Source organism: Nannospalax galili, unplaced genomic scaffold (genome assembly GCF_000622305.1).
Source record: "Nannospalax galili isolate Female #2095 unplaced genomic scaffold, S.galili_v1.0 scaffold184, whole genome shotgun sequence".
Lineage (NCBI taxonomy): Eukaryota > Metazoa > Chordata > Mammalia > Rodentia > Spalacidae > Nannospalax > Nannospalax galili.
In genome coordinates, this window is record NW_008351649.1 from 2,258,367 (window position 1) to 2,283,651 (window position 25,285).

Consider the following 25,285-nt stretch of genomic DNA (forward strand, 5'->3'; position numbering starts at 1 on the left):
ATAACATCTATGTGCAGACCCTGAAGAAATAGGAAGATTTCACCTCAGTGATGCTGGTCTCTTATTAATCACAACTGATTTTTCAGCCCCAGCTAACCAGCATCTATTGAACAAGAAAAGAAAAGGTTTCACTTCAGTGGTATTGGTCTTTTGCTAATCACAACTGATTCTTCAGCTCCAGCTGTCCAGAAACCATAGTCATAATTCAAATATATCACATAAACAGCCTTAATAAAATCTTTTGGGGACTCACAAACTTCCCTTTGAACCTTCACAAGCCAGGCCTCCGCCATCTACGTTTCTCTCAGCAAGCTTACCTTCCAGGCTTCCACAGAACAGCCCATTAAGATTGAGTACTCAATGGCTTTTCCAGCTCAGTGTTCCAAGCATTTCCACAATCCTCCCAGACACAACATGGCCAGGTCCATCGCAGCAAGACCCCACTTCTGGTACCAATTTATGTTCTAGTTTGGTTTCCGTTGCTGTGATAAAACACTGACGGAGTCAAACCAGGGAGGAAAGGTTTATTTTAGCTTACAGGTTATAGTCCATTATGGAGGGAAGTCAAAGCAGGAGCTCAAGACAGGAAATGAAGCAGAGACCACTGAGGAACACTGCTTACTGGCTTAACTCCCCTGGCTTGGTCAGCTAGCTTTCTTTTTTTAATATATATACAAAATGTTCTGTGTATAAGTGAATTGCCTGCATGTGTGTAAGTACACCTGTGTCGTGCAGCGCCCTCAGAGGTCAGAAGAGGGTGTTGAATTCCCCTGGAACTGGTGTCATAGACAGTTGTTAGCTGCCATGTCAGTGTTGGAAACCAAACCTGGGTCCTCTGCAAGTGCAGCCAGTGCTCTTAACTGCTGAGCCATCCCTCCAGCCCCCAGCTAGCTTTCTTACACAGCCCGGGCACACCTTCCCAGGGATGACACTGCCTACGGGTCAATCTGATGGAGGAAATTCCCCAGGTGAGGTTCCTCCTTCCCAGATGTCTCTAGTTTATATCAAGTTGACAAAAAAACTCTCACTCTCATTTAGTAAACCATTAAGGATCATAGTGCTATTTTTGTTCTCATTTTACTCTCAAGGAAACTGAGGCACAGAAAATATAAGGACTAGCTATACATGCATACCCAGAAGCCACCTCCAGCCAGCTTTGAGTACCTTGCAGTTAACTCTGGGGTGACTGTTTTCCAACAAGCAGAGGAAAAGACAGGAAAGAACAACAGTGGGTCTTCGGGTGGGAAATTATGAGTATTTAGGTTATTTTTTCCATTAAATTATCTGTATTTTCATTGTTTTGTACTCTCAGTGACCCTGTAATTAGAAGAAAAAAGGATTATTTTATTTCAAATACTATGTCTTTTGAATCATATAAATCACAAAGATAAAAAGTATACAGTATAGCCGGGCATGGTGGTACATGCCTTTAATCCCAGCACTTGGGAGGCAGAGGCAGGTGGATCTCTGTGAGTTCAAGGCCATCCTGGTCTACATAGCAAGTTCCAAATCAGCTGGAGCTACAGGGAGACCCTGTCTCAAAAAAAGACCAAAAAAAAAAAAAAAAAAAGCATGTAGTAAAAGGAGGGAGCTACAGGGCCTTCTCCTGCCAGAGGGCTATTTCAAATCAAGGACAAGAATCCCCAGTGTGTGGTCCCCAGAGCTGTGGACCAGCGCTGTAGATGGGGAACCTCATTCCCAACCAACGTCACTCAGACTGAAGTCAAAGGCCAAGGTTCCAGCCTCCGCATCAGCCTCTGACATCAAGGCCTGGACTTTACATCAGCAACATAAAGATGAGCCCAGGATCCCAGTGACTCCATTCACCAAGTAGGAAGCCCCCGACCCACCTCAGTTCAGAATGAGTTAGGCAACGAGAAGCCCAAAGCAGGTGGCAAAGATTCTTTTTAAAAGGAATTTTTGTATTTTGGGTTTTTATCTCCCCAATTAGCTAGGGATCCCTAAAGTCTCCCACCACCGTAGTGTTGAGTGACAGTCTTTACTCACAGGCCTGGCTGGTGGCTGTGATAACCATGATGGAACTGTCCATCACAATCACCCTAGGAGAATGATGCCTGGGTCCCATCGTCTGAGGCAAAAGAGGGTGGGGGTGAAAAGAACTGAGGGGGTCATGACAATCAGGGTGAAAGCAAGAAACAATAACAGCAAATGTAGTGATGACCAGGGGGAACTCAGGGGGAGAGGGCCAGAAGTCTCACCAGCCAACTGTCCCTGAAGCCTTGTGCCACAGGCACCATTCTGGCAGGCTCAGGGAGTTGGATAGCTTGCCCGAGGTTTTAGCTGACAAATGAGGTAGTTATGATTAAATACCCAACTCCTTGTCTTGTTAAGTACCCTACTCCTGAAGTCTTGGGGAACCCCTGATAGTCTCTACACTTCTCATTACACAAACTTACACACACATACACACACACACACACACACACACACACACACACACATTTTCAGGGAAAGTCCTATGTAAACAAAGTGCTATGACAAAATAATGGACAAAGGAGTGAATTCTTTCCAGAGATATCAGGGTGGTAAGATTTTTACTTTTACATTCATATTCGGATGAATACACAGACCTTGAAAGTAGAGTTCTGATGTGGCAGATGTGGTCACCCATGTGAATCCACCAGAATCAAGATTTAGACTATCTCCATACCTCCTAAAGCCCCCTTCAGACCCCACAGCGCTGATCTTTTCCATAATAGAATAATTTTGTGGTCTGTTTGTTTTTGAGCAAGAGCCTTGAACATGAAGTCCCCTGCCTCCACCTCCTGGCTGCTGAGATTGCAGATAGTGCCATCATAACCCAATCAGCTTTTCCTTTTCTTGGCCTTCATATAAATGGAATCATTGTGAATGCTCTCTTTGTATGCCCGGCTTCTTTCCATTGACATGGTGTTTGGGTTGGGAACTGAACCTGAATGCATGCTGGGATTGAAGGATCAGCACTGGAAGCAGAGAGGGAATCCAAGGCGAAGGGGGCAGATCCATCAAAGGCAGGAAGAACGCCAAAACGGAAAGTGCACGCGCACCTCAAGGAACACAGCGGTGCCCGGGATGCATCTGCGGGGTCCCTGAAATGCCCTGAGAAAATTCTGTGCTTCGGGTACAGAAGAGTGAGAACTCCTGGAGTGAGGAAGGGACTACAGCTTTGTAGGAGGTGGTCAGGTGGGTCTTTGGGAAACATTTTAGTTTCAATGGAAGGTGGGCAGGTCTGGGTCCCCTCAGTCTGGGCAGAACTTCACCAAAGGGGCTCAGGTCAGGTTTGTAGGTGAAATCACACAGTAATCAAGACTAGAGTCCAAATCTCAGCTTTACCCTTTCCTGAAGCCAGTCACTTTCTGCCTTGGGCCTTGGCCAGCCCACCTGACAAGTCAAACCCTCCTAACTGTTTTTCTCCAAAATGAAGTCATTGATTTACAAATACGGACACAGTGGAAACTGTTTGGTGCAGTGTTGGGCACAGAGGGCTTCCAAAGGACGCAGGGTTGTCGGAGTAATTCCTCTAAAGTCCATTGTCTATCTATTGAGAACCTATAACATTAAAACAGTTAAGCGGCTTTTTTACAGAATGGGGTAAAAACTGGTAGAACAAGTTGAAACAACTTTCGGTTTTCTGCAAATCCCACTCACATCATCCCCTCAGGATACAAGCATCAGAATAACTTAGAAACCTCCCCTTCTTAGGGGCTGACTTCCCCTCCACTCCCATCATTTGTCCCCCACTGGGAGTGACTCGGGTTGATTAGAGGGGGTTGGGGAAGGTGTCAGAGGTCACTAGGACCCCCCAAATGTCCTCTTTCCCAGGTAAGGGCTGTTTTATGACAGAGCAGAACATTCCCCAGGCTCTAGGGGAAACACTCCTTGCTTGTCATAAAGTAATCCATTCCGGTAGAGTGGAAGGTGCCTCTTGCCCAAGGCACCACAGGGCAGAGCCCTTGTAAGGTGCTTGGGGTTGGCTGGTTCCTTAGGCCAGCCCCTTTGTGTCACAGCCTCTACCTCCCGAGACTTCAGAATGAATCTTGGGGTTTGAAAACAGTTCCCCTGATTGAGAAAGTTCTGCCCAGAAGCTGTGGGATATGGTGGCTTTTGAAGATGATATGGAGCCCTGGGGTTTATGAAATGTGAACTTGGCAAAGGTGGCTGGTACTGTGATACTAATTACCCCCTTACTGACTTTTTTTAGGGGTGTCAAAATCATACATCCTAGATAGCTGGAAAATAGCTGAATGACCTTCCAGCTCAAATTGTTCATAATACAGTTAAACTAAGTCAGAGAAGGGAAGTGATTTGCCTGGGGTCAGCACAGCCAGCAAGGAACAGAGCTGGATCTCTGACCTGGTCTAATGCTCAAGTCTTGATTCCGTGCTCTCTCCCCTGCTGCACAATGATGTTGGTGACAGCCATGGAGCTATCGTTATGTATGAGCTCAGCACTGAGTGCTTCCTGCCCATCAATCCTTACAACATCCTATAAACAGACTCACAAGTCATGAAGCCCAGGGTCACAGCTAATGAAAAGCTGATCCAGGTTTCATTCCTCAGTGTGTCTCGAAGCCTAAAGCCTGTCAGCTTTACCATCAATGGAAGGCATAAGGAGACATTAAGTTAGAGCTTTAATTTTCTTTTTTAAAAAAATACTTTATTATTTTTAAGCTGGGTGTGGTGGCGCACACCTTTAATCCCAGTACTTGGGAGGCAGAGGCAGGTGAATCTCTGTGAGTTCAAGGCCAGCTTTGTCTGACTATTGAGTTCTAGGCCAGCTGGAGCTACAGGGAGACCATGTCTCAAAAGACCAAAAAAAAAAGAAAACTTTATTATTTTTTTTATTTTATGTGTATGAATGTATTGCCTGCACATAGGTAGGTGCAGATGCTTGCAATACCTGCAGGAATCAGAATAGGGCATTGGATCCCCTGGAACTGGTATTACAGAGGATTATTAGCCACCATGTGGGTGCTGAGAATGGAACCCAGGTCCTCTGTAAGAGCAGTCAGTGCTCTTAACCACTGAGCAATCTCTCCAGCCCCAAGCTTTAATTTTCAATATCCTCAAACACCCTCATAGATTTCAGGGAGTCCCCAAAGACGGGAGAACAGAAAAGGGTGAAAACAAAAATCTCCCACACTGGTTCTGTCCAGTTTGAGTTGTGTCTGAATTGTCACTAGGCCAAGAACAGTCCAATGAAATACTGTGATCCTAGACTAGATCATCAGTTGATTCAGAGTTCACTGAAATGTGTCCAAATTACCAAAGCTACAGGCTAGAGAGTCAGGTCACTGTCATCTGCCTATCAGGAATCTTATCTTTCAAGAAGTGTCTCCAAGGACCTGTAGTGGCTAAGGATGCACATGACCAAATGATGGTGATCTCCAAATGATGGCACCCATTGTGCAAGGGGAGAGGGCTGGGACAGAATGCTCATCTCCATACAGATTGCTGTCCAGGCTTGATGCTGATTTCTCAGGAACCTAGGCACAGAGCAACAGTCAGGTGCACACCCTCAGAGGCAGGGGAACCTAGTGACTAACCCCCATCATCAGGGCTGAACACGTTAAGAAGAGAAACACTCCCAGCATGTCCACCCCTAGTGATAGGAACAATAGTCAACACTTACGAGGATCATCGCGCTAAGCACTTTGCATACAGTATGCCTTACCTGCCAAAACTTTACAGGGTAGAGGTTATGCCTACTTTACAGACACAGACACTGAGGCTCAGCATGGTCAAAGGACTTGCTCAAGGTCACACAGTGACACAGCCAGGGTTTGGGCTCAACTTTCAACTAGCTCTGCTCTATGTGTTGGAGGAGATGGTCCACAGTATAGATTTCTGGATTCCTTAGGGTGAAATTAGAGCTGTCTTATGGACTGGCCACTTACAAGCAATTCTATGAAATTTGATAGCAAAATCACTTTTGCAGAAGCCCATTGCCAGAAAAGGAAGCAGAGATTTCTTGAAGAGGCTTCATGAAGTTTCCAACTGGGCTTCCAGAGGGACAGAAATACATCTTACTCATTTCTCTCCCCAGCCTATGGTATAGCTGAGCGAGCTATGGTATAGCAGCACAGATGACAGCTCCACTTTTGAGCCTTATACCCTGCTTACAATCCCACATGGTCACTCTCCAGTCGCCTGGCCTGATCAAGTTGTTATGGGCAATTGTAAGGCAGGAAGACAAGTCAGCTCACAAACCCTGGCATGGTGCAAGAGCTCAAAAAGTGAGAGCTATTATAATTTGGGAGAGAAAGGACTGCTGGGGCTCAAACCTAGGCTTCATACACAGTACACAGGCAACAGTGCTTGAATACAGACAGCTGAATTTTGGAGAGTTTGGAGCCACCAGGGAAGGGGAGGGGTGAGTAGAACCAAAAAAGCGAACCCAGCCTGGAAAGAGCTGACCGCAGCATGGCACATCCTGGGCAGCACGCTGGCAGTGATGGTGACACTGATGATGACTCTGAGCAGTCCCCTCCCTGGACGTCCTGATCTTGGTCCTTTCCAAGCACCACAAGAGGGACAAACGCCAAAGTGTCTAAGTCCACCCTTCCTAGTCCCCTCTGCTGAACCATCTGGCCCCGAACTAAAGGCCTTAAAAATCTTCTGGTGGGCCAGCTATGGGTTCAGAAAACCCCTCATGTGACTGTTCAGAGCCCAAGATTTAGTGCTTAACCTTGGACCACATGGCATGACCTCTACCTTCACAGTGGGGTGCAGGACCCAGGAGAGCCCCAAGAAACCCCATCTCCAGTGAGATCAGATCTGAACGAACAGCACCGGCAGCAGTAGAGGAAACTCCTAAGGACAGGGGCTGGCTAGGCCCTCGTGACTTAACTATGCTCCTTTGAACCTCTGAGTCAGAGCAGGCGTTACCCTGACCTAGGAAGGCAGCCCCCAGGATCCCCTGTTGGAACCAGACCTTGGCCACTTCCCCCGTGGTCCACAGAGGACCCAGCTTGACCCCTGCAGAGGGAAGGAGGCATTCCTCAGCACTGTCTGCCTTGGTGAGATTAACAAGCTTTTTATCTGAGTTGACTCTTCATTTGGAAGTAGGCAGTGTCTTGTTTTAATGGCCCTTTTAAGGCACAGGCTAGTGATGGGCCCAGTGATAGTGGTTGGGCTGCAGAGGCCCAAGGCCCTGGTCCTTGGAAAGAGTGGGGCCAAGTGGCTGAGTCCTGTCCTTCCAGGAGAGGACTGCCCCACTCCTGTCTGCCTCGTTCAGGCTGCCCTCCTGTTCTGGCTGGTTCCTGGTCACAAGAAGGATCTCTAGACAGTACATCTTGGCTTTCAACACAGCTCAGCGTAAGCCTTACTGATTTGTCACTTTAAAAAAATATTTTATTTATTATTTCTATTTTATGTGTATGAGTGTTTGAACTGCGTATGTTTAAGTGCACCTGTGTCGTGCAATGTCCGAAGAGGTCAGAAGAGGGCGTTGGAGCCCCTGGAACTGGAGTTACTAGTGGTTGCTAACCACCATGCATGTGCTAAGAACTGAACCCAGGTCTTCTGCAAGAGCAACCAGTGCTTTTAACTGTTGAGTCATCTCTCCACCCCCTGATTTGTCACTTTTTAAGAACTGCAAGTTTTCTTTATTAACCAAAGAAGTAATGTCAACAGGTGAACAAAAATTCAAAAATATAAATCATAACTCTTCCCTTCACCTATGGGTTCCCTGGTGCCCTTCTGTCCTTGCCCAGTCCCTCTAAATGGGCTTTACGAATAGGAATAGACTAACTTATTAAAGGTAGAGTAGGTGGAAGGCTTAAACCCAGATACTCAGACCCAGGTTCAAGACTCAATTTGACTTACCTCGGGTGAGGTGTGCCATCCCTGGGCTTTACTTTCCTCTTTGGCAGTGAGGGTTAAAGGAGAACTCATAGGTACAGACAGCTATACTGTGAGCACGGTGAACAGTGTGCAGGGACTGAGGAGGCATCCTCCTAAACTGGGGCCTGGCACCTGGCTGTGTTCAGTATCTCCTTTTACTTCGCTGAACCTCTGTGGAAGGGCACGCATGTGAATGGAGTTCTCAGGATCAGAAGTGGCACCCGGATGCATGTCCTTGAGGTCCCTCTACACCCAGAGATGATTTGCCTAGACCAAATGCCTGTGAGTGACATGGCCAGACCAGAGGACAGACTCACAAGGGCCGGACAGGCTTACAAGGGCAGGACCAGCTCACCGTTTCCATCCAGGAGAGCCTGTTTCCTCTTACCCTGGCCAGTCCTGGCATGACGATTCCCTTCATCTTTATCAAAGTTAATTAAGAAAATCAGCTGCTTGTTTGTGAGGTTCCGAGAGACTTTCTCTCATTTTGATTTCAGGGTGAGTTTAGACCCTTTAATGAGTCCACATGTTCAAGGGACCACTAGGCAAGAATGTAGGTGATGTGCCCTGCAGAACTGATGAGAATCTAAAGTACAGCGTGTAGAAGGGTCTGGAGGCAGCCCATTCCTGCTCATGCTCTGAATCTCCAGGAGCACAGCTTCTAGGCCCACAAAGCCTTCAAAGGAGGGTCATGTCCTCTATCCTCCATGTAAGTTCAGTGGCAGCGAAAGAATTATGGCGAAACACCTACAGAGCCCCAGGTACAGACCCAGGACAGCCTTCTGGGAACCCTTGGGGTCCGTACTGGTATCTAGGGTGATGCTTCATCCAAGATCCCAGGTTTCAATCCCAGTGTCTTCACTTAAAGTTCTTTCTGAACCTATTTATCTACCAAATGCAGTCAATCACACATTCTCTCCCCATTCCCTGGGAAAGAACTAGATATACAGCATGGGCTAAGGGGTTTTGAGATTTATGTGTTTTATTTTATGTGTATGCGTGTTTGCCTGCATGTATGTATGTGCACCACATGCACGCAGTATCCATGGAAGCCAGTAAAGGGTATCACATCCCCTGGAACTGGAGTTACAGATGGTTATGAACTGTCATGTGGGTGCTGGAAACCCAACCAGGTCTTCTGCAAGAGCAGCCAGTGCTCTCAACTACTGAGCCCTCTCTCCAGCCCCAGAATAGGATGTTTTAATGGAGGCTGGGTTCCAATGCTGTGAACCTAGCTGTGCACTGATGCTGGAAATGGGAAGCTGGATCAGAGGAGCCTTGTCACAGTGGTGCTCACTTATAATGCCAGCTTCCCTTTTTTAGGCACCAATTTTTTTTCCACCGTCTTTACACCAAGGGTTTATCTAAATCAATCCTTGGGGATGAAGGATGATGTGGGGCCCTTACACATGGGAAATGACACCTGAAAAGACCCAGAGTGAAGCCGCTGAGACACAATAACAAGGAAGGGGGCAGGGATTCGAACTTCAGACATCTTTCCTTGGGATGAGGGCAGAAGGCAACAAGCCAACTTGCCCAGAGTGTTAATACTTGGTATAGAGTGTGTCCATTCATCTATTTTTTCCATTTGTTCAACAGTTATTTATTGAGCATCTTTTAAGCAGAAGCCTGGGAGAAGCGCTCTGTGAGGTTTTTCTTTGTATAATCTCTGCCCCCTGGAGGTTTACAAGCCCTACCTCCCAACATACCTCCAGCCAACCTGCCAACTTTCATTCTGTCCTTCCCTCTTCCTTTTGTGCCTGTCAATCCATTGTAGGCCCTGTTCCACAAAGGACCTGAAGAGGCTCATAGAACTATTTCTAAGGCTTTAGAGGCAGGCAGACCTCAGTTCGGTTCTGTCTCTATCACTAAGTGGAGAGCCAGGTGGCCTTAGGTGCGACATCACCTCTCTGAGCCTGTTTCCTCTTCTGCAAGATGCTGTAATTATAGCAAGGGCTTCAAAAGGACTCTTGAGAGTCACGTGATACGCACATCAAGCACTAGACCAGTGCCTGGCCCATCTGGAGGACACTGAAGTCTTGTTTAATCCTCACACCAATAACTCCACTGTGGGGGAAACTGAGTTGAGGAAGAAGTGAAGTTGCTATCTTCTCAGGCAGTTGGCCTTGACACCTTACACCGCATTCTTACAGGTAGAGGTTCTAAGTACCACAGAGTTATCACCCAATAAATGACAATAATTGTTAAATGACAAAAATTGCTAAGCCAAGATCAGAGCTAACATCTATCACTGCTTAGAGCCTACATGCCCCACTTTATCATCCCTACATCTTCCAGAAAAGCTCTAAGCAAAGACTCTGAGTCTTTTCTTTATGTGTGCATATGTGTGCATGTTGGTGTGTGTGTGTGTGTGTGTGTGTGTATGTGTGTGTGTGCAGATATGTGTAGGTGTGTCCTCAGGTATCACTTCTCAGGTTCTATCCACCTTGGGTGTTTTGAGACAGGGTTTCATCACTGGCCTGGAACTCACTGAATAGGCTAGGCTGGCTGGCCAGCAAGGCCCAGGGATCTGCCTGTCTCCACCTCCCCAGTGCTGAGATTACAAGCACATATCATCACATCTGCTTTTTTAAAAATTCGTCGACTGAATCATCTTCTCAGCCCCCAGCCTTCTCTCTTATTTCCACCTTTGCCCTAGGAAGGACAGATACCCAATGGCTATCTAGTCAGCAGGCACTATTTTCAGTTTAATCCCTTTTTGGGAGGAGTGCTAGGGATCAAACCCAGGGCCTACAAAGTCTGTACCACCAAGCTACACTCCTAGAAACCGAGGAACTGTGCAGAACTTCTATCCATGGAAGGAATGCAAGCTCAGTGCAGAATGTTTGGCGGGAGGACAAAAGAAAATATACAACCTGGTCATTTCAGTGCCCACAGAGAAGCACTATTAGGCACATGTCTTGTCAGTAATTTGTACAGGCCAAAAGATTTTCATGAAGAGTTTCGGATAAGCATGAAGTCCTGGTGTGTTAGAAAAGGAAAGGCTGTTCACAGGGCCATCACACTGAACAGCAGCGCTGCAGTTGTATGACGCACAGTCTTCACAGGTGTACAGTGCAACCCCGGCTCTTGTGCTTACTTAGCTCAGTGATCCTAAAAGGAAATGTCATAATCTTCTGTGGCAAATGGCTTGTGAACAGTCACCATTCTGGAAAGGATGAGGAGGGATGGAAGACTGTGCCATCCTCCAAGAGTGGGCATATCATCATGTTTGCGGAAACAAAGCCACCACCCTCGGTGACTCTGACATGTGAATCCATCCCTAAAGGGAGTGACTCATTTGGTCTGATGTGGGGGACCAGGGTTCTGAGAAGATGAAGTTTACAACAGCATAGCCTTAGTAAATGGCCAGAGGACAGGCAGAACTCGAACGCAGGGCAATCCCTGACTTAGTAACAGTTCTGTATGCATGGAGTCAGAAAGATCTGGGTTCATGTCAGGTGTAGTGATGCACACCTTTAATCCTAGCACTTGGGAGACAGAGGGAAGTGAATCTCTGTGAGATCAAGGCCAGCTGGTCTCCATAGCAAGTTCCAGATCAGCTGGAGCTACAGGGAGACCCTGTCTTTAAAAACAGAAAAAAAGAAGAAAGATCTGGGCTCAAATCTCAGTTCTTTCATTGAGCAGCTGTTGCCTTTCAGCAAATCATTTAACCTAAGTCTAAGTTCTTTATTTATAAAAATTAAACTGTCGGGCGTTGGTGGTGCACGCCTTTTAGTCCCAGCACTCGGGAGGCAGAGGCAGGTGGATCTCTGTGAGTTCGAGGCCAGTCTGGTCTCCATAGTGAATCCAGGCCACCAAAAAAATAAATAAATAAAAATAAAATAAAACTGCCGTTTTTCTCAGTAGATTTAGATAAGGTTTAAATGATAAAGCCTGGGGGCTGGAGAGATGGCTCAGCAGTTAGGAACACTGGTTGTTCTTGCAGAAGACCTGGGTTCGAATCCCAGCACCCACATGGCAGCTAACAACTGTCCATAACTCCAGTCCCAGGGGATCCAGCAACCTCTTCTGACCTCCACGGGCATTGCAAGACACGGGTGCACTTACCTACATGCAGGCAATACACGCGTACACATAAAATTTAAAAACATAAATAAAATTAAATAATAAAGCCTGATGAGGAAAAGGTATTTCCCTTTTAAAAAGTATTTTTATTTATTATTTTTATTTTATGTGTATGAGTGTATTGCCTGCATGTAGGTAAGTGCACCCATGTCGTGCAATGCCACCAGAGGTCAGAAGAGGGTGTCAGATTCCCCTGGAACTGGAATTAAGACTGTTGTTAGCTGCCATGTGCATGCTGGGAACTGAACTCAAGTCCTCTACAAGAGTAGCCAGTGCTCTTAGCTGCTGAACCATCTGTCCAGCCCCAGGAAAAAGTATTTTCTAACAATTGAGTGCTAAGTACTGGGTATTGAACAAAGCACTTTACCTACATCATCTAGTTCAACCCAGCAACCTTATGACGGTCGGATTCTATTTTTGTATCCAATTCTAGGTGAGGAAACCGAGGCTCAGAGCTGATCACTTGCCCAACTGGGCTGGGGCTTGAACTGAGCTCTGTCTTCAAGTGATACTGTTCCCTAAAACAGGTGACTCTGTACAGTGCTTACAAAATACAAACATGGAATAGCAGCCGTAATTATTTATTATTATTGTGAATGTAATTACTATGTTACATCTGATTGGCCGGTCTCTGCTTGTAATCTCCTAGACAATCAAGAACTGGACTATCCTAGCAAGGACAGTGGTGCCGGCCTCCCCTGGCCCTCAGCTCTGCACATGCTCCCAGGGAGTAGTGAAGTCAGGCACCAAGGTTTGAGCAGTGTGCTTCAAAACTCAGTCCCTCTGAGCTGTAGGAGTGAAGGTCTGGACGTACGTGTCCTGCCTTGTGACTGAGAGGGCTCCTGTGGGTGGAGTCTCGTGACCGTGCACACTAGCTCCTGGCATCCCTGCATGCCTATCCCAGACCATTAATCCCACCATCTCACCTAGGGTGCCTTCTGGAGGCTTTCTGTGTGAGAAGACACAATGACCTTCTGCTGATCTCCAACAATGGGTGTGAGTGACTGCAGAGGACCCAGAGAAGGAGAGGACCCATTTATAAAGCCCAGCAAGCACAGACATGCCACCTGAAATCCCAGCCCCCTTCCCCCACGCCAGCCATGAGTCACCCTACAGCCATTGCAACACAGCTGACAGAAACTCTCCAACCTTCCACGGGGCGAGCTCACAGGTACAAAGAGAAGTGTGCCATCCTTTGGACTGCAGCGAGCACCAAGCGGCTGCTCTCACTTTACTCCTGAACTCTGCCACTGCCCACTCCTCACTTGCATGGAAGTTTCCTCATCTAAAAATGGAGATAATAAAAAAGTTCCTGGCTCACGTTTGGTAATGGGATAATGCATGTGAGGGCTTGGCACAATACCTGATCTGCGTGGCACACTGAACACCTACTGGGGGCCAGACACTGAAGTGAGCACTGGAGAGTTGCCAAGACAGACAGGCCTCTGCTCCTAGGAGCTTGAATTCCAGGGTGAAGAGGAGACGGACAGCTAAGGAGAAAACTATCAAAAAATCTTTGCAGGGAGCACAATAAAGTGGTGTGAAATCCAGTGACTGTCTACTTTAGCAAGAGTGACTAGAGAGGCCTGCTCAGAGGCTGTATCCGCAGCCGTATTTGCTATTGTTAGGGCTCCCTAGGGTGCCCTCCTAACAGCCTTCAGGGAGAAACCAGACTCTGACCAGTTTCAAACCCAGTACTCCTTCTCCACAGGTCTTACCCCAACCTAAGAGGGCTCCGTTGAATTCTAACTTTATCCTGAAAAATCTCCATCTACTTGGCAGGAACTTTCTTCTCAGGGTGAGGAGAGGGCCAAGGTGAGGTTCTCAGGAAGACTGAACAAAGAAATAGTTTGCCAAGCAGGGGGTAGGAATGCGGGGAGGGTAAAAGTAAGACCCCAAGATGTTTGGTTTAGGCTTTATTTCGTTTTAATCCTGGTGTCCTGTTGGGGATCTATGGGCCCTCTAGCTTTACCACTTCTGCTCTTTACAGAAGACAGCACACAGCAACTATCACTTTGTTAAACGGGAGACTGATTTCTCCCAAGCCCCCAGTACAGAACGAAGCGCTTAAAATGACTAGCTAGCCAAGGCTTCTGAGGCAGCCACCTTCAACTTTTCCATCCTTTCTGGCCTGGCCAGAGGCATGTGGTCTGCCCACATCCCATTCAGATTGGCATCACACCAGATGAAAGGCTGCCCTGCCCTACTTCCCTACCCCCACCACATACACACTCCTCCGGTGAGAATCAGGATTTTTTTTTACCCATTGCCCAGAACTCAGAACAAGAGGACCTTGCACACACAGTGCTCAATGGGTGTCTGCGGACTGAGGCCACAGGCTTCAGCTCACAGATGGAAGAGCCTGTCTCACAGACGACTTAACCAGATTCTGAGACCAGCACTAGCTTCTCCCTTGGGCAAGTCCCAGTACCTCTACAGCCTCCGTTTCCTCCCTCCTCTGTAAAGTACCGTGGGTTGGGGAGGGGAGTAAGTCCACCCTAGTCGGCTATTATGAGACTCTAAAGAAATCACTTGAATAACTAAAACAGTCTTCACAAATGTTATGCGAAAGGGGAAATCCCGAAGGGACTTGCACAGAGGGCCACTACCTCTCCCCTGTGATAGAGAAGTTAGGGGCAAAGGAATTTGGTGTTTGCAGGAGACGTTTCTAGATCCTGGGATCTGAACCAGAAACAGGTAGAGATCTCCTTTAAGCCAAGTATCTATCCCTGTATTTTTCCTCTAGCTATGTTGCTTCCCAATCTTTTATTCCTGCCCCCTCCCTCATCTCCGCCCCCCACCCCCTCAGCAAGGAAGGAATTGGCCAGCTCCACCCAGTCAGCCCCCCATAGCTCCGCCCCTGCTGGTGGGCCAAGAGTTAACAGCTGCACCTGCTGTGGTATACCTGCAGTCCTCCGTAGCACCTGTAGCTACAGCCAATCAGCACCAACGCCGTGGGGAACCGCTGTCAGCAAAAATTCAACACCCAAAGCTCAACATAAATCAAACACTTCTCTGGGCAGGGAATGTCTGTGTCAGGCGAGAATTAGAGACAAGCGGTCAGCAGAGCCGCGGCGGAGCCCAGAGGATAGATCGTCGGAGCCAGGGAGCAGGAAGATGTCGAATGAACTTGAGTGAGTAAACACTGCGGATGCCTTGTGCTCAGAGCCAGCGTGGAAGGCTGGCTGGGGTTCCAGCCGAGGGAAGAACAGAGCCGGGAGGCCGGCGCCAGGATTCACACGGCAATTTGTAAGGGTGAATGAATGGGCTGACGAGCCTGCTTTAGCGTGTTGAGGCAGGTTCAGCCTTCAATCTAGAGCTGACTGTCTCCCTGGGAAAATAGTTTTCCTTTTTCTCTCTGCTGAGCAGTTTCGAGCTAGGCAGGGAAACACAGGACTGAAACTGTGAAGGTTCTTGGCACCGCTTTTTGAAACTCTGAAGAGACCTTGGAAACCAAAGACATGCCAGCCCGGTGGAGCTTTCTTTCCTCTTGCCAAAAGGAACTTCTTTGAGGTGGTTCTAAGAGCTGTCTTAGGCAGAGTTGGGTTTCTCTGAAGGGACTTGTTTGTTGAGTTGGGATGATCCCAATTGAGAAGTCCACAGTTGCTCAGTTGGTCAAATACACACTCTCTGTAGTGGGCCTACCTTCAGTTCAAGTCCAGGTTCTGTCCCTCCCAAGCTGTGTGATCTTGGACAAGCCGTTTGGTTTATCTGAGCTTCATTTTCCCCATCTAGAAAATGGGAACAAGAATGCTTTGTAGGATTTTTTGAGTTAAGCGTGCTGAAGGCTGTGAAACGCTTACCAAAGACCCAGGGTCTGAAGCTGTGCTCTATAAAATGTGGTCAGTTTTAACCAAAGGCTGGGGAAGCTGAGGAGTAGTTTTTGGTGAGGTCACCTCTGTTACCTGGCAGGATGCAGGTGTGTTCCTGCCCACATCTGGGATTCAGAATCCCAAGTGGCTGATGCTGACCTCACTCTGGGCCCTTGCTTCAGGTCCAGACCTCAGAGAAGGTGGGACGAGACAGACAAGGACGTGGGCTGCTTTAACTTGGGGGCAGAGAGCTGGCAAAGCCAGACTTAAACGCCAATTTTCCTCTTCCATCTTCGGAGATGAGTGGGCAGAGGCCAGAGTCAAACAGCTGTTTTGTTTTTACCTTTTCTCCTTTCTCATGTCTGTCTCTCAACAGATTATTTTAAGAACTTAAACACTTGTAGGCAGAGGAATTGGTGGGTCCTCGCTGCAGACAGGATCCCATCATACCTCTTAGCTCTTGGGTCCCTCTGGGTTGGCCAATCACATTTACAGTACAATCACTGTGGTTGCAAGCATCAGATTTCTTTTCGAATGAATTCCTGGGGCTAACAATGTGTTGACAATTGGACCCCAAGTAAAGAGTAAAACACATTGTGCTGGCACCTGGGCTCAAGCCTCAGCTCTGTCACTTATCTGTGTGACTTTGGGCTAGCCACTTTCCCTGCCTGTCAGTTTCTTCACCTGTAGACTCTGTTCAGTAGTCGTATTGATAGAGTGGTTATGGCATTTAATTTCAGACCAGTGATTGCTTTAAAACCTGGTAGAGAGCAAGCTAATACTGCCATTTTTACTTGATGTAGAAATAAGCAATTGGGCATTTCCGAGCCCTCTCACTTTCTGTTTCCATATTTTGAACACACACAAAATTGAGATACATCCATCCATCACACTTAAACATGCTGATTAAAAGTGCAGAGGCTACAGACAGAATCTATTCAGGTTTCTTCTTGCTGTGTATGTGGGGGAGTGTATATCCTGAAGCTGGTTTCTTGGACAGAAAGGTTTCCTGCTTGTGGCTTTTAATGATCTGGATTTGAAGTCAGATCCACTGACAGTGGCGACTTCATCTGTTGGAAACCTGTACCTGCTGAGTAACTGCGGGCCAACTTTGAGGCTACCATTTGCAATTACAATGGTAAAGCCTGGGGGCTCAGCTGCCCCTGTGATGGGGGAGGGGGGTGCCTAGTGCTTGGCTCTTGCAAATTCTGCAGTGCTGGTACTGATGCTGAGGTTTTGGTCTTGCTGTGGCGGTTCTTGGAAGAACATACTGGGCCAAGTGTACATCTGGAACCCTCAGAGAATGAACAACTAACTTGTCAGCCCTGAGGCAGGAAAAAAGTCAGACTTGCATCCCTTGGATTCTGCCATCACCAACTGCAGGATCCTAGTTTGTCCTCCCTGACCCTCAGTTAAAATGAGGGCTATAAACACACATACCTGTCAGGGGAAGCTGGGGTAGTGGACCACCTGCCCGCCAGCTGATTCCTAGGCCTAGAGTGGGAGACAGGGCTTAGAAGGCCAGCTGTTAAGGCGCATGGAGGCCAGGCAGTGTAGTCAGAAACCGGCTCAAGGCAGCTGGTGGGTGGTAAGTGCCTGGCCTTTCATGTGGTCGGGCCCAGCGCCGGGCACCTCTGCCAGCCATGGGCCTCAGCCAGACAGCCACCCTGAGTGCTTCCAGCCTGCAGTTTAGCAAACCCTGTGGCAGGAGCAGGCTGAAAAGGCTCCTGGGCCTGCTGCCCTGCACCTGTGCAATGCCCACTATGGGTCTTTCTGAGTGGACACTGTCTAGCAACAGGCTCCACCCTAGTCTAGGGATTGCAGGGGGCGGGGCGGGGGGCAGGGGGATGCTCAGTAACCTTTGGCCCCATCGGAGTTCCCCGAGGGTCCTGAGGCCCTACTATGTGCAAGGCTGCCTGGGGCACCTGCATAGTGCTGCCCCGCTGGAGGGAGGGCTTTGCGACCCTGACACTTTTGGCACATAGTAGGTCCATCGCACAGAAGCCATGCTTCAGGACTCTGGCCATGGCCTCCCGCAACGCGGACCCTCTGCCATCATGGAGGGGAGCCACAGAGGTGGCAGGAGGCTAGAGGGCCTAGGGCAGCCTGGGCAACCTCGATCTGATCCCAGACCCAGCTGCACAAGGCCCGCAGCGCTGAAAGAGTTAACCCTGAGCGCCGCCCCGCTGCGGTTTTGTGGTCGAAACCATGATTGCCAGGAGCAAATTTTTGTCGTGCAGGAGGTGTGTTATTAAAAGTCGGAGTTACGTGGCTGGTGAATGAAAAGTTAAAAGCCCTCATTAAGCTGGGGCTGTAAAACGAGGTGGAGCTGCCCGAGGGGCGGGGAGAGCGTGCTAACGGAGGCTGCGCGGGGCCGGGGGTTCCGGGGTGGGGGAGCCTGGGACCCGGGCTGGACCCAGCACCGCGGAGTTCCAGCATGAAGAAGGGACAGTGCCTGAGCCCCGAGGTTCCCGGCACCCGTGTGTAAAGTGCTTGCCAAGCACATCTGCATCCTCCCAAAAGAAGGCTGGGAGGGTGCATTGCGGTTGCGCAGAGGAGGGACCCAGCCCTGGTTTAGCCAAGAGCTCATGGAGATGCTGAGGACTCCCTTGTGTCTTCCTCCAACTTCTTATATGCATTGGGGACTGTTAGCAGTGGGATTTCTCTGCTTTCTAGTCTTCGGTAGGGCCTTGTTTTATTTATTTATTTATTTATTTATTTATTTATTTATTTATTATTTATTTATTTATTCATTCATTCATTTATTCATTCGCTCATTCATTCATTCATTCATTCATTCATTTGATACAGGCTCTCTAGGTAACCCCTGGATGGCCTGAAAACTCACTAAGTAGCTCAGGCCGGCCGGAAACTTATGATCCTCCTGCCTCAGCTTCCCCAGTGCTGGGATTGAAGATGTACAGCACCACACCCAGATCACATTTTATATATTTGTATTTTACAAGCCTGTGACACTTTTGAAATGAGAAAAGGAAAGAGAGTTATTATCTGTAAGAAATAATTATTGGTTCATCTAGAACAGCGTTCTCAAAAATGCAGTCCCCAGGACTAGGGGACTCAGTGTAGAGCCCTTGCCTAGCATGTATAAGGTCCTGAGCGATCCCTAGCACCAGCACCCAAAGTAAGAAATAAATAAATAAATAAATAAATAAATAAATAAATAAATAAATAAATGTCCCTGGCTCATGGGAACTTAGACATGCAAATTCTCAGCCCTACCCTAGACCTACTGAATCAGAAGCTCTGGGGGTGGGGCTGGCAGGCTTTCTGGATGATTCTGATATGTGCTCAATTTTTAAAAACCACTGGCCTAGAAGACCAGGTTGAGCATAGAGATTCCTAGGTTGGCCACTGATCTGCTATATTATTGCCCAGTGAACAGAGTAAGAGCCCCGCTCCAGGGTTGTGACTTTGCTTAAAGCCATGGCATGCGCAGCTAAACATACACATACGCACAAAATAAATTCTATATAATTTTTTTTTTAAGTCAGAGCAGCTGACCTAGTGAAAGTCTTAAGGAACAATTAGCTCATTGACATTTGGAGTTATTGCTCTGGGCCAATTCAGGGGATCAGCAAGATCTGGGAATGTTGGAGGGTAAAGATAGGGTAGGATTCACGCTGTGCCCTCGGTGCTCAGCACATGCTGTCCATCATAGAATAACCCTCTGAGAATGTTTGCTGGATGAATCAGTGAGTGAATGAATGAAAGGATGCAGCATTCTGAGATAGGGGTGAACTTCAACTTTTTTTTCACACCTCAGTTGAACAATAGAGATAGAAAAACAAAATCAGACCAGAAACTAAGGAAATAGAGTGTGAAAGAAAAAAATTCCCATATGGGGAGACTCTTTCAAAGAGCAGTAAGTGAGCTTCTGGTCTAATTAAAAAGTAGTACATTATTAGCAAGGCATGGTGGCACATGTCTTTGATTCCAGCACTCCGGAGGCAGAGGCAGGCAGATCTCTGTGAGTTCAAGGCCAGCCTGATCTACATAGCAAGCTCCAGGCCAACTGAAATTACAGGGAGACCCTGTCTCAAAAGACTAAAAAAAAAAAAGTATGTTATTAAAAGTAATTTACAGTTTACATGCAGCCAGCCAGTAGTGTTGGCTGGAGCCTGACCACCCTCAGCCAGCCCACCTGGATCCAGATGAGGAAGAGATGACCTATTTGACAGGCAGGGGGAAAGTGAGGCTGTACATTGTGCAGTTTGCTAGGACGACCCCGCCCCCCAAAACATGAGTGTCAGTAGTAACAGTAATAATGGTTCACATGATTATGTGCTGGCTCTGTGCAGATCCCTTTCCCCACAGTATCTCTTGCATCTTCCAGGAGTAATTCTCCACAAAGTTGTTGCAAAGATGAAAGAAGACCTTGACTAGAGATTATTTAGCACTTGGCGCTTGATAATCCCTTAATGAACGCTAGCTATCATCAAAATTCTGTGAGGTTATCACTCTCATCTTCCCACATTTTATAGGAAAGAAAAGCCAAGGCACAGAGACGTCAGGTTGCTTGCTGAAAGTCACACAGCTAGGATGTAGCAAAAGTGGACTGGAATCCAGGTCCAGATAGCTCTGGGGCACACCTCTCTGATCAGACGTCCAGGCTGCCTCATTCAAACTGGGACTACCACACCGCTGTGCCCTGTGCTCCATCATTTTCCCAGTGGACCCCCAAAGAACTCTCCAGCTTATGTGTCAAGGCACCTTTCACAACCTGTGCATCCAGAAAACCAGATGGGCCACTAGCATGCACAAGAACCCTAGGACACCCGTCATGCCCAGGAACACCTTTCATGGGGCTGGCTGAAAAGTGGCTCTTTTGTAAGCAGTCGTGGTAGGGCCTCCCTGTGGGTGACTAGTGAGTGTGATCGATCCCTGCTGAGGAGGCTGGGTGGCTCACAGTTGGGTTTGACAAGTGTATCTGGGTGTCAACACCCAGCTCAGGTGGCCCCTGGAACTCTTCCTCCTCAGACTGCAGGGAAGTGGGACCTGGCTTGCCCTTGCCAGATCTATCCTGGGCCATATACCTCCAGAGGCTCAAGGCTGTCCCCTTTGGTGGTGGGTTTCCTCCCACTCTGCTAAACTTACACCTGTGATGTGGTGCAGTGAACTCAGTAGGATTCTGGGAGACTCCTGCTCTGTGCTTCATGTTTTAGGCAAGTCATCGTGTCTCTGGGACTGTTTCTAAGGTCTCTCTGTACCCTGAGTTGCCAGGATTCTAGAGAGGGAAATTATATGACAAGGTCTCAACAAGCAGCTGTGACAGCATCTACCTAGTCTTCTTTGGGAGTCTGAAGTGGTTCGGCCCCAAAGCAGTGGACACTTCGAGCCAGAGAATGACTGGGATGAGACCCTACTCTCAGCTGCCTTCATGCTGGAGCCATAGCGATGTGTGCCAGAGTCAGAACCCAAGGCTGGCACCGCACCCCTTCCATGATGGGGAAAGCCCCCCCCACCCTGACACCCCTGCCTAGGCAGTTTGCACCCCCTGTTGGCTAGTGACAAAGGCCTCAGTAGGTGTGGTCTCGCAGTCAGGCCCAGAGCCTCTCACCTGATTCCCAGCTTTCTCCCCAGTGAAGGTGGACTAGGGTCTCCACATCATTATCACGAGATCTGGAGACACCAGTTCCAGACCTGAGTATCAGCTGGTGGCCTTAGGCCAATTGGTGGCCCTCTCCACTGGTGTTTCTCCCTATAAAATGAGGACAGTCATAGCTTCCCTCCCTATCTTACAGGGGCATTGTAGGAGCTCAAGTATGACAGATGTATGACAGGTACACGCTGAAAAACATAACACTATGTAAATGAGAGGGATTATCAAATCCAGGACTTGAGTTTCCTCCTCAGTGGGCTGGCCTCCCCTGAGTCAAGGTGACACATGCAAAATGTCTGGCTCACAGTAGGCCCAACCCAAGCTGAGGCCTTTGACCTAGGCTCTCAGTAGGAAGGTCTCAGGTCCTCCCCACCCATCTCCTCCCTGTTCTCTCAGCCTCCTCCTCAACAAACATCTGCCACTCCCTCCCTAGGGCTCAGGCAGCTCACGGTCCTTTGGCTTCTTCATCGCTCTCTTCATATGTCTGATATTAGCTGTCTGTTTGTGGGGGTTGGGGGGTCGTGTCTGCCTTCATCTTCCATAATGGCAAGGACACCCCCATCTCTCTCCTAGGACAGGGGCTGGCCCAGAGCAATTATTTGATATTCCCTCTAATGATGGAGGCTGCTGTGCAGGTTTCTTGGTTTCAGCCTTTTCCCTGTACTCCTCGGTGAAAAGGTGACTTGCGATGGAGTTCCCAGGCTACGTTCCCAGGTGTTGTCTCTGTTGTCTATTTCAGGGTCTTTAAAGTAGGACTAATAACAAACCATGTAAGTTGGGAGACACCACAAGATAAGGACTGTGAAAGTCAAGGCAAGTGGTTATTACACTGTCTGGCAGAGCCCAAGGCTTGGAGGGGTGTGATCATTTGAAGACCTCAGGCAGAGTCTCCCCTTTGCTCTCATTCTAGGGTTCTGGGATGATGGAGATGACATTATTTACAGAACCATTATTGCTGGCCGGCTCTGGGCTAAGTACATTTCTTATGTTAATGTATTTAATTCTTCTAACCACTCAGGAGAGATTAACTCTACTCTAAAGCAGCCACCTCTGGTGACTTACTGATATTATTATCATGAACTAAAATTAACTTACCTACATGTTTATGGTTTGTCTTCTCCAATTAGTCCAAAAGTTCCATGGGAGCCAAGCCTTATCTGTCTGTCTTGAACTTGGCCAATTTTCCAGGGCCCAGAAAAAGCCCCTGACTGGCACACAGAGAACACTCAGTAGACCTCTTTAAAAGATGAGGAAACTGCCTGAGAAGGCTCATAGCCTTCCTCAAGGACACCAGGCTTCCAAACCCCATGAAGATGTGTCGTCCCATGATGTACCAGGTTCTACTGTGTTATACCCTTGTAGAGATCTGAGGTCACAAACATGGCCCAAGGCCAAGTTCTTTCCCCCAGCAGTTCCCCTACCTCCTCTCAGCTTCTCATGGCTCAAGGGTTCTGTCTTGGGCCGGGGCACCTGCTGGGAATCTGGGCAGGCCCTAGGGAAGGTGACCTCCTAGTATGGAAGTCACCTGGTTTCCCCTGTGCTCTGAGCATCAGTCATGCATAGTGATAATTCCTCCTTGGAACCCCTTTCCCATTCAGCCTGCAGGTGCTCCCTGGAAGGTTGATTCTGCCTCACCCTCTGGTCCTTCAACCCTTGGTCTAGTCTTTCAGAGAGCATGGACCCCAAAGTTCCTAATTTCAGGATTTGGCACAGAATTCAGCACCGACCTTATGTGTAGTCAAGACTTCCAAGAGGCTAATGCTTAGTCTTGGGACATGAGGCTGACTGGTGGCCAGAGCTGGCATGGGGACCACGACTCCAGGGCTCCTAGCTCCTGACCAGACACTCTGTCATTGACTCACCCACTCATACCTCCTGCCTGTGTGGGTGGGAAATTCCTTTGCACCTTGCAGTGAAGAACTGGTTCAGAGTATTCCAGAGGAGGGAAATTTCCAGACTAGGAAAAAAGGATCTAGATAACACTTCAAAGCTGAGAGTGGTCATTCCTATCAGAAGTAGAAGCCAGGTGACTAGGCTGGTATAACTAGGAGGCCTCTCAGCGTCTAGCTCCAAGCCAGCCTGGATCACTGGCATGATGTGCATACATTAGGTGCTTGTTATGTGCCAGAGTAATTTGCATGCATTAAGCACTTATTATGTACCAGCATGGTATGCATGCATTAGGCACTTGTCATGTGCCAGGCACAACTCTCTAAGCATTTTCTCAAGTGTAGATACACTTGCTCTGTGTAATGCAATGAGTGGATACTTTTCTGAGTCTTATTTATAAACAAGAAACAGTGTGAGCTCTGGTGAGCCTTGTTGACCAGTGGGCAAAACAGGGAGGTGAGGTCTCTTGGGCATCCCCTGCTTTTCCCATGCCTCCTTAGTTAGGGAGTTCCCATAACCTGGGGCTGGGCAGGGGTGGGGGCAGACACCCTGGGTTTGTTCAGTAAGTTCCTCTAACCCCAGGCCCAGGGGCATCTAGGAGGGGCCTCTTCACACCACTATGTCTGGAGGCCCCTTGATTTATAGCAACAGAAACTCGGGTGTGCCTCTCTTTGCTCCTCTCTTTTCTCCTCTCCAGCAGGAAGGTTTCTGTCTTTCCTCTTTCCTGTGTGGCAGTTCCTTCTGCCACCCTCTGAGAGTCCAGCACCCCATACTTTGGGGCCCACTGCTATGGTAGAGACACTGTCTTGAACCAGACACTACCCCAGAACTACTGCAGAGCTATCCCTCAATCCCTAATGTCTACCTGGCTCTGGCCCTGCTGACATTTCCAATCTAAGAGGAAGACTGTGCCTGAGCCCCAGGCAGCTGGTGGGTCTTCATGCATGTGGTCTGTCACAGCACTTCCAGCACTAAGGTAGCTTTCTGCTCAGGTAAAGACTGCACCCTTGTGTCATGGCAGAGCAATGTGGCTGAGTGGAAAGCACATGATTCAGGAGCTAGATGAGCCCAAGATGAAATCCTGGTTGTGTGCTGGATATGTGGCTCAGTTAGTAGAGTGCTTGCCTAGCATGCATGAAGCCATGAGTTCAATCCCCAGCACTGCACAAACCAACCATGGTGGTGCATGCCTATAATCCCAGCACCTGGACCGTAGAGGATCAGAAGCTGAAGGTCATCCTCAGCTACATAGTGAGTGAGCTTGAGGTCATGAGACCCTCTCCTCCTCCCTTTCTCCTCCTCTTCCTCCTCATCATCACACTAGTGTTGTTGAGTAGCCAGCGGATCTTGGGCACTTCCTTATCCTCTTTAAGCCTTGCGTTTCTACATCTGTAAGCTGAGGCAGTCACTCCACGAAGCAAGAAGCAGAGCTGGTGGATGAAGAGCTTCCAAGGTGCTGTGCTGCAGCTGCTGCTGTTCTTGTGCCCTTGTGTGGTGTCAGTCAGGTCCATGTGGTCTGTGTGGAAAGGGAGGTTCTGACACCAGCAGACCAGGGAACACTCACTTCATCCCTGAGCCGGGCAGCCCATCTTTTCTAAAAAATTTATTTTTATTTTATGTGTACAAGTGTTTGCCTACATGTATGTAAGTGCACCAGTGCATGCAATGCCCACAGAGGCCAGAAGAGGGAATTGGATCTCCTGGAACTGGAGTTACAACTAGTTGTTAGCCACCGTGTGGGTGCTGGGAACTGAACCCAAGTCCTCTGCAAGAGCAGCTTATGCTCTTAACTGCTGAGCCATCTCTCCGGCCTCCAGCCCATCTTCTCACTCCCACTTCCTCCACACTCCCAGTGTTCTAAAATGAACACGAGAGCTTTGCATGAGACTAGGGGCATGTGCCTTCCCAGATGTCCTCCAGGCATCATCCCCAGGCTACCAGCAGCAGTAGCACCAGGAATATTGTTAGACATGTATATTCTTAGCCACCCCAGACCAAGGTTATCAGAATCTCCTGGGCTAGGGAAGTAG

General features: G+C 48.3%; 1 protein-coding gene across 1 annotated transcript in view; it reads left to right on the forward strand.

The window, feature by feature from the left end:
- The first annotated feature begins 15,030 nt into the window (after positions 1-15,030).
- The window catches only part of Grhl3 (grainyhead like transcription factor 3), a 33,660-nt gene continuing 23,405 nt past the window's right edge, over positions 15,031-25,285 (forward strand). The window contains exon 1 of the mRNA XM_008848616.1: positions 15,031-15,067. Coding sequence (XP_008846838.1) covers positions 15,051-15,067 — 17 coding nt within the window. The 5' untranslated portion in view covers positions 15,031-15,050. The remainder of the gene's footprint in view (positions 15,068-25,285) is intronic.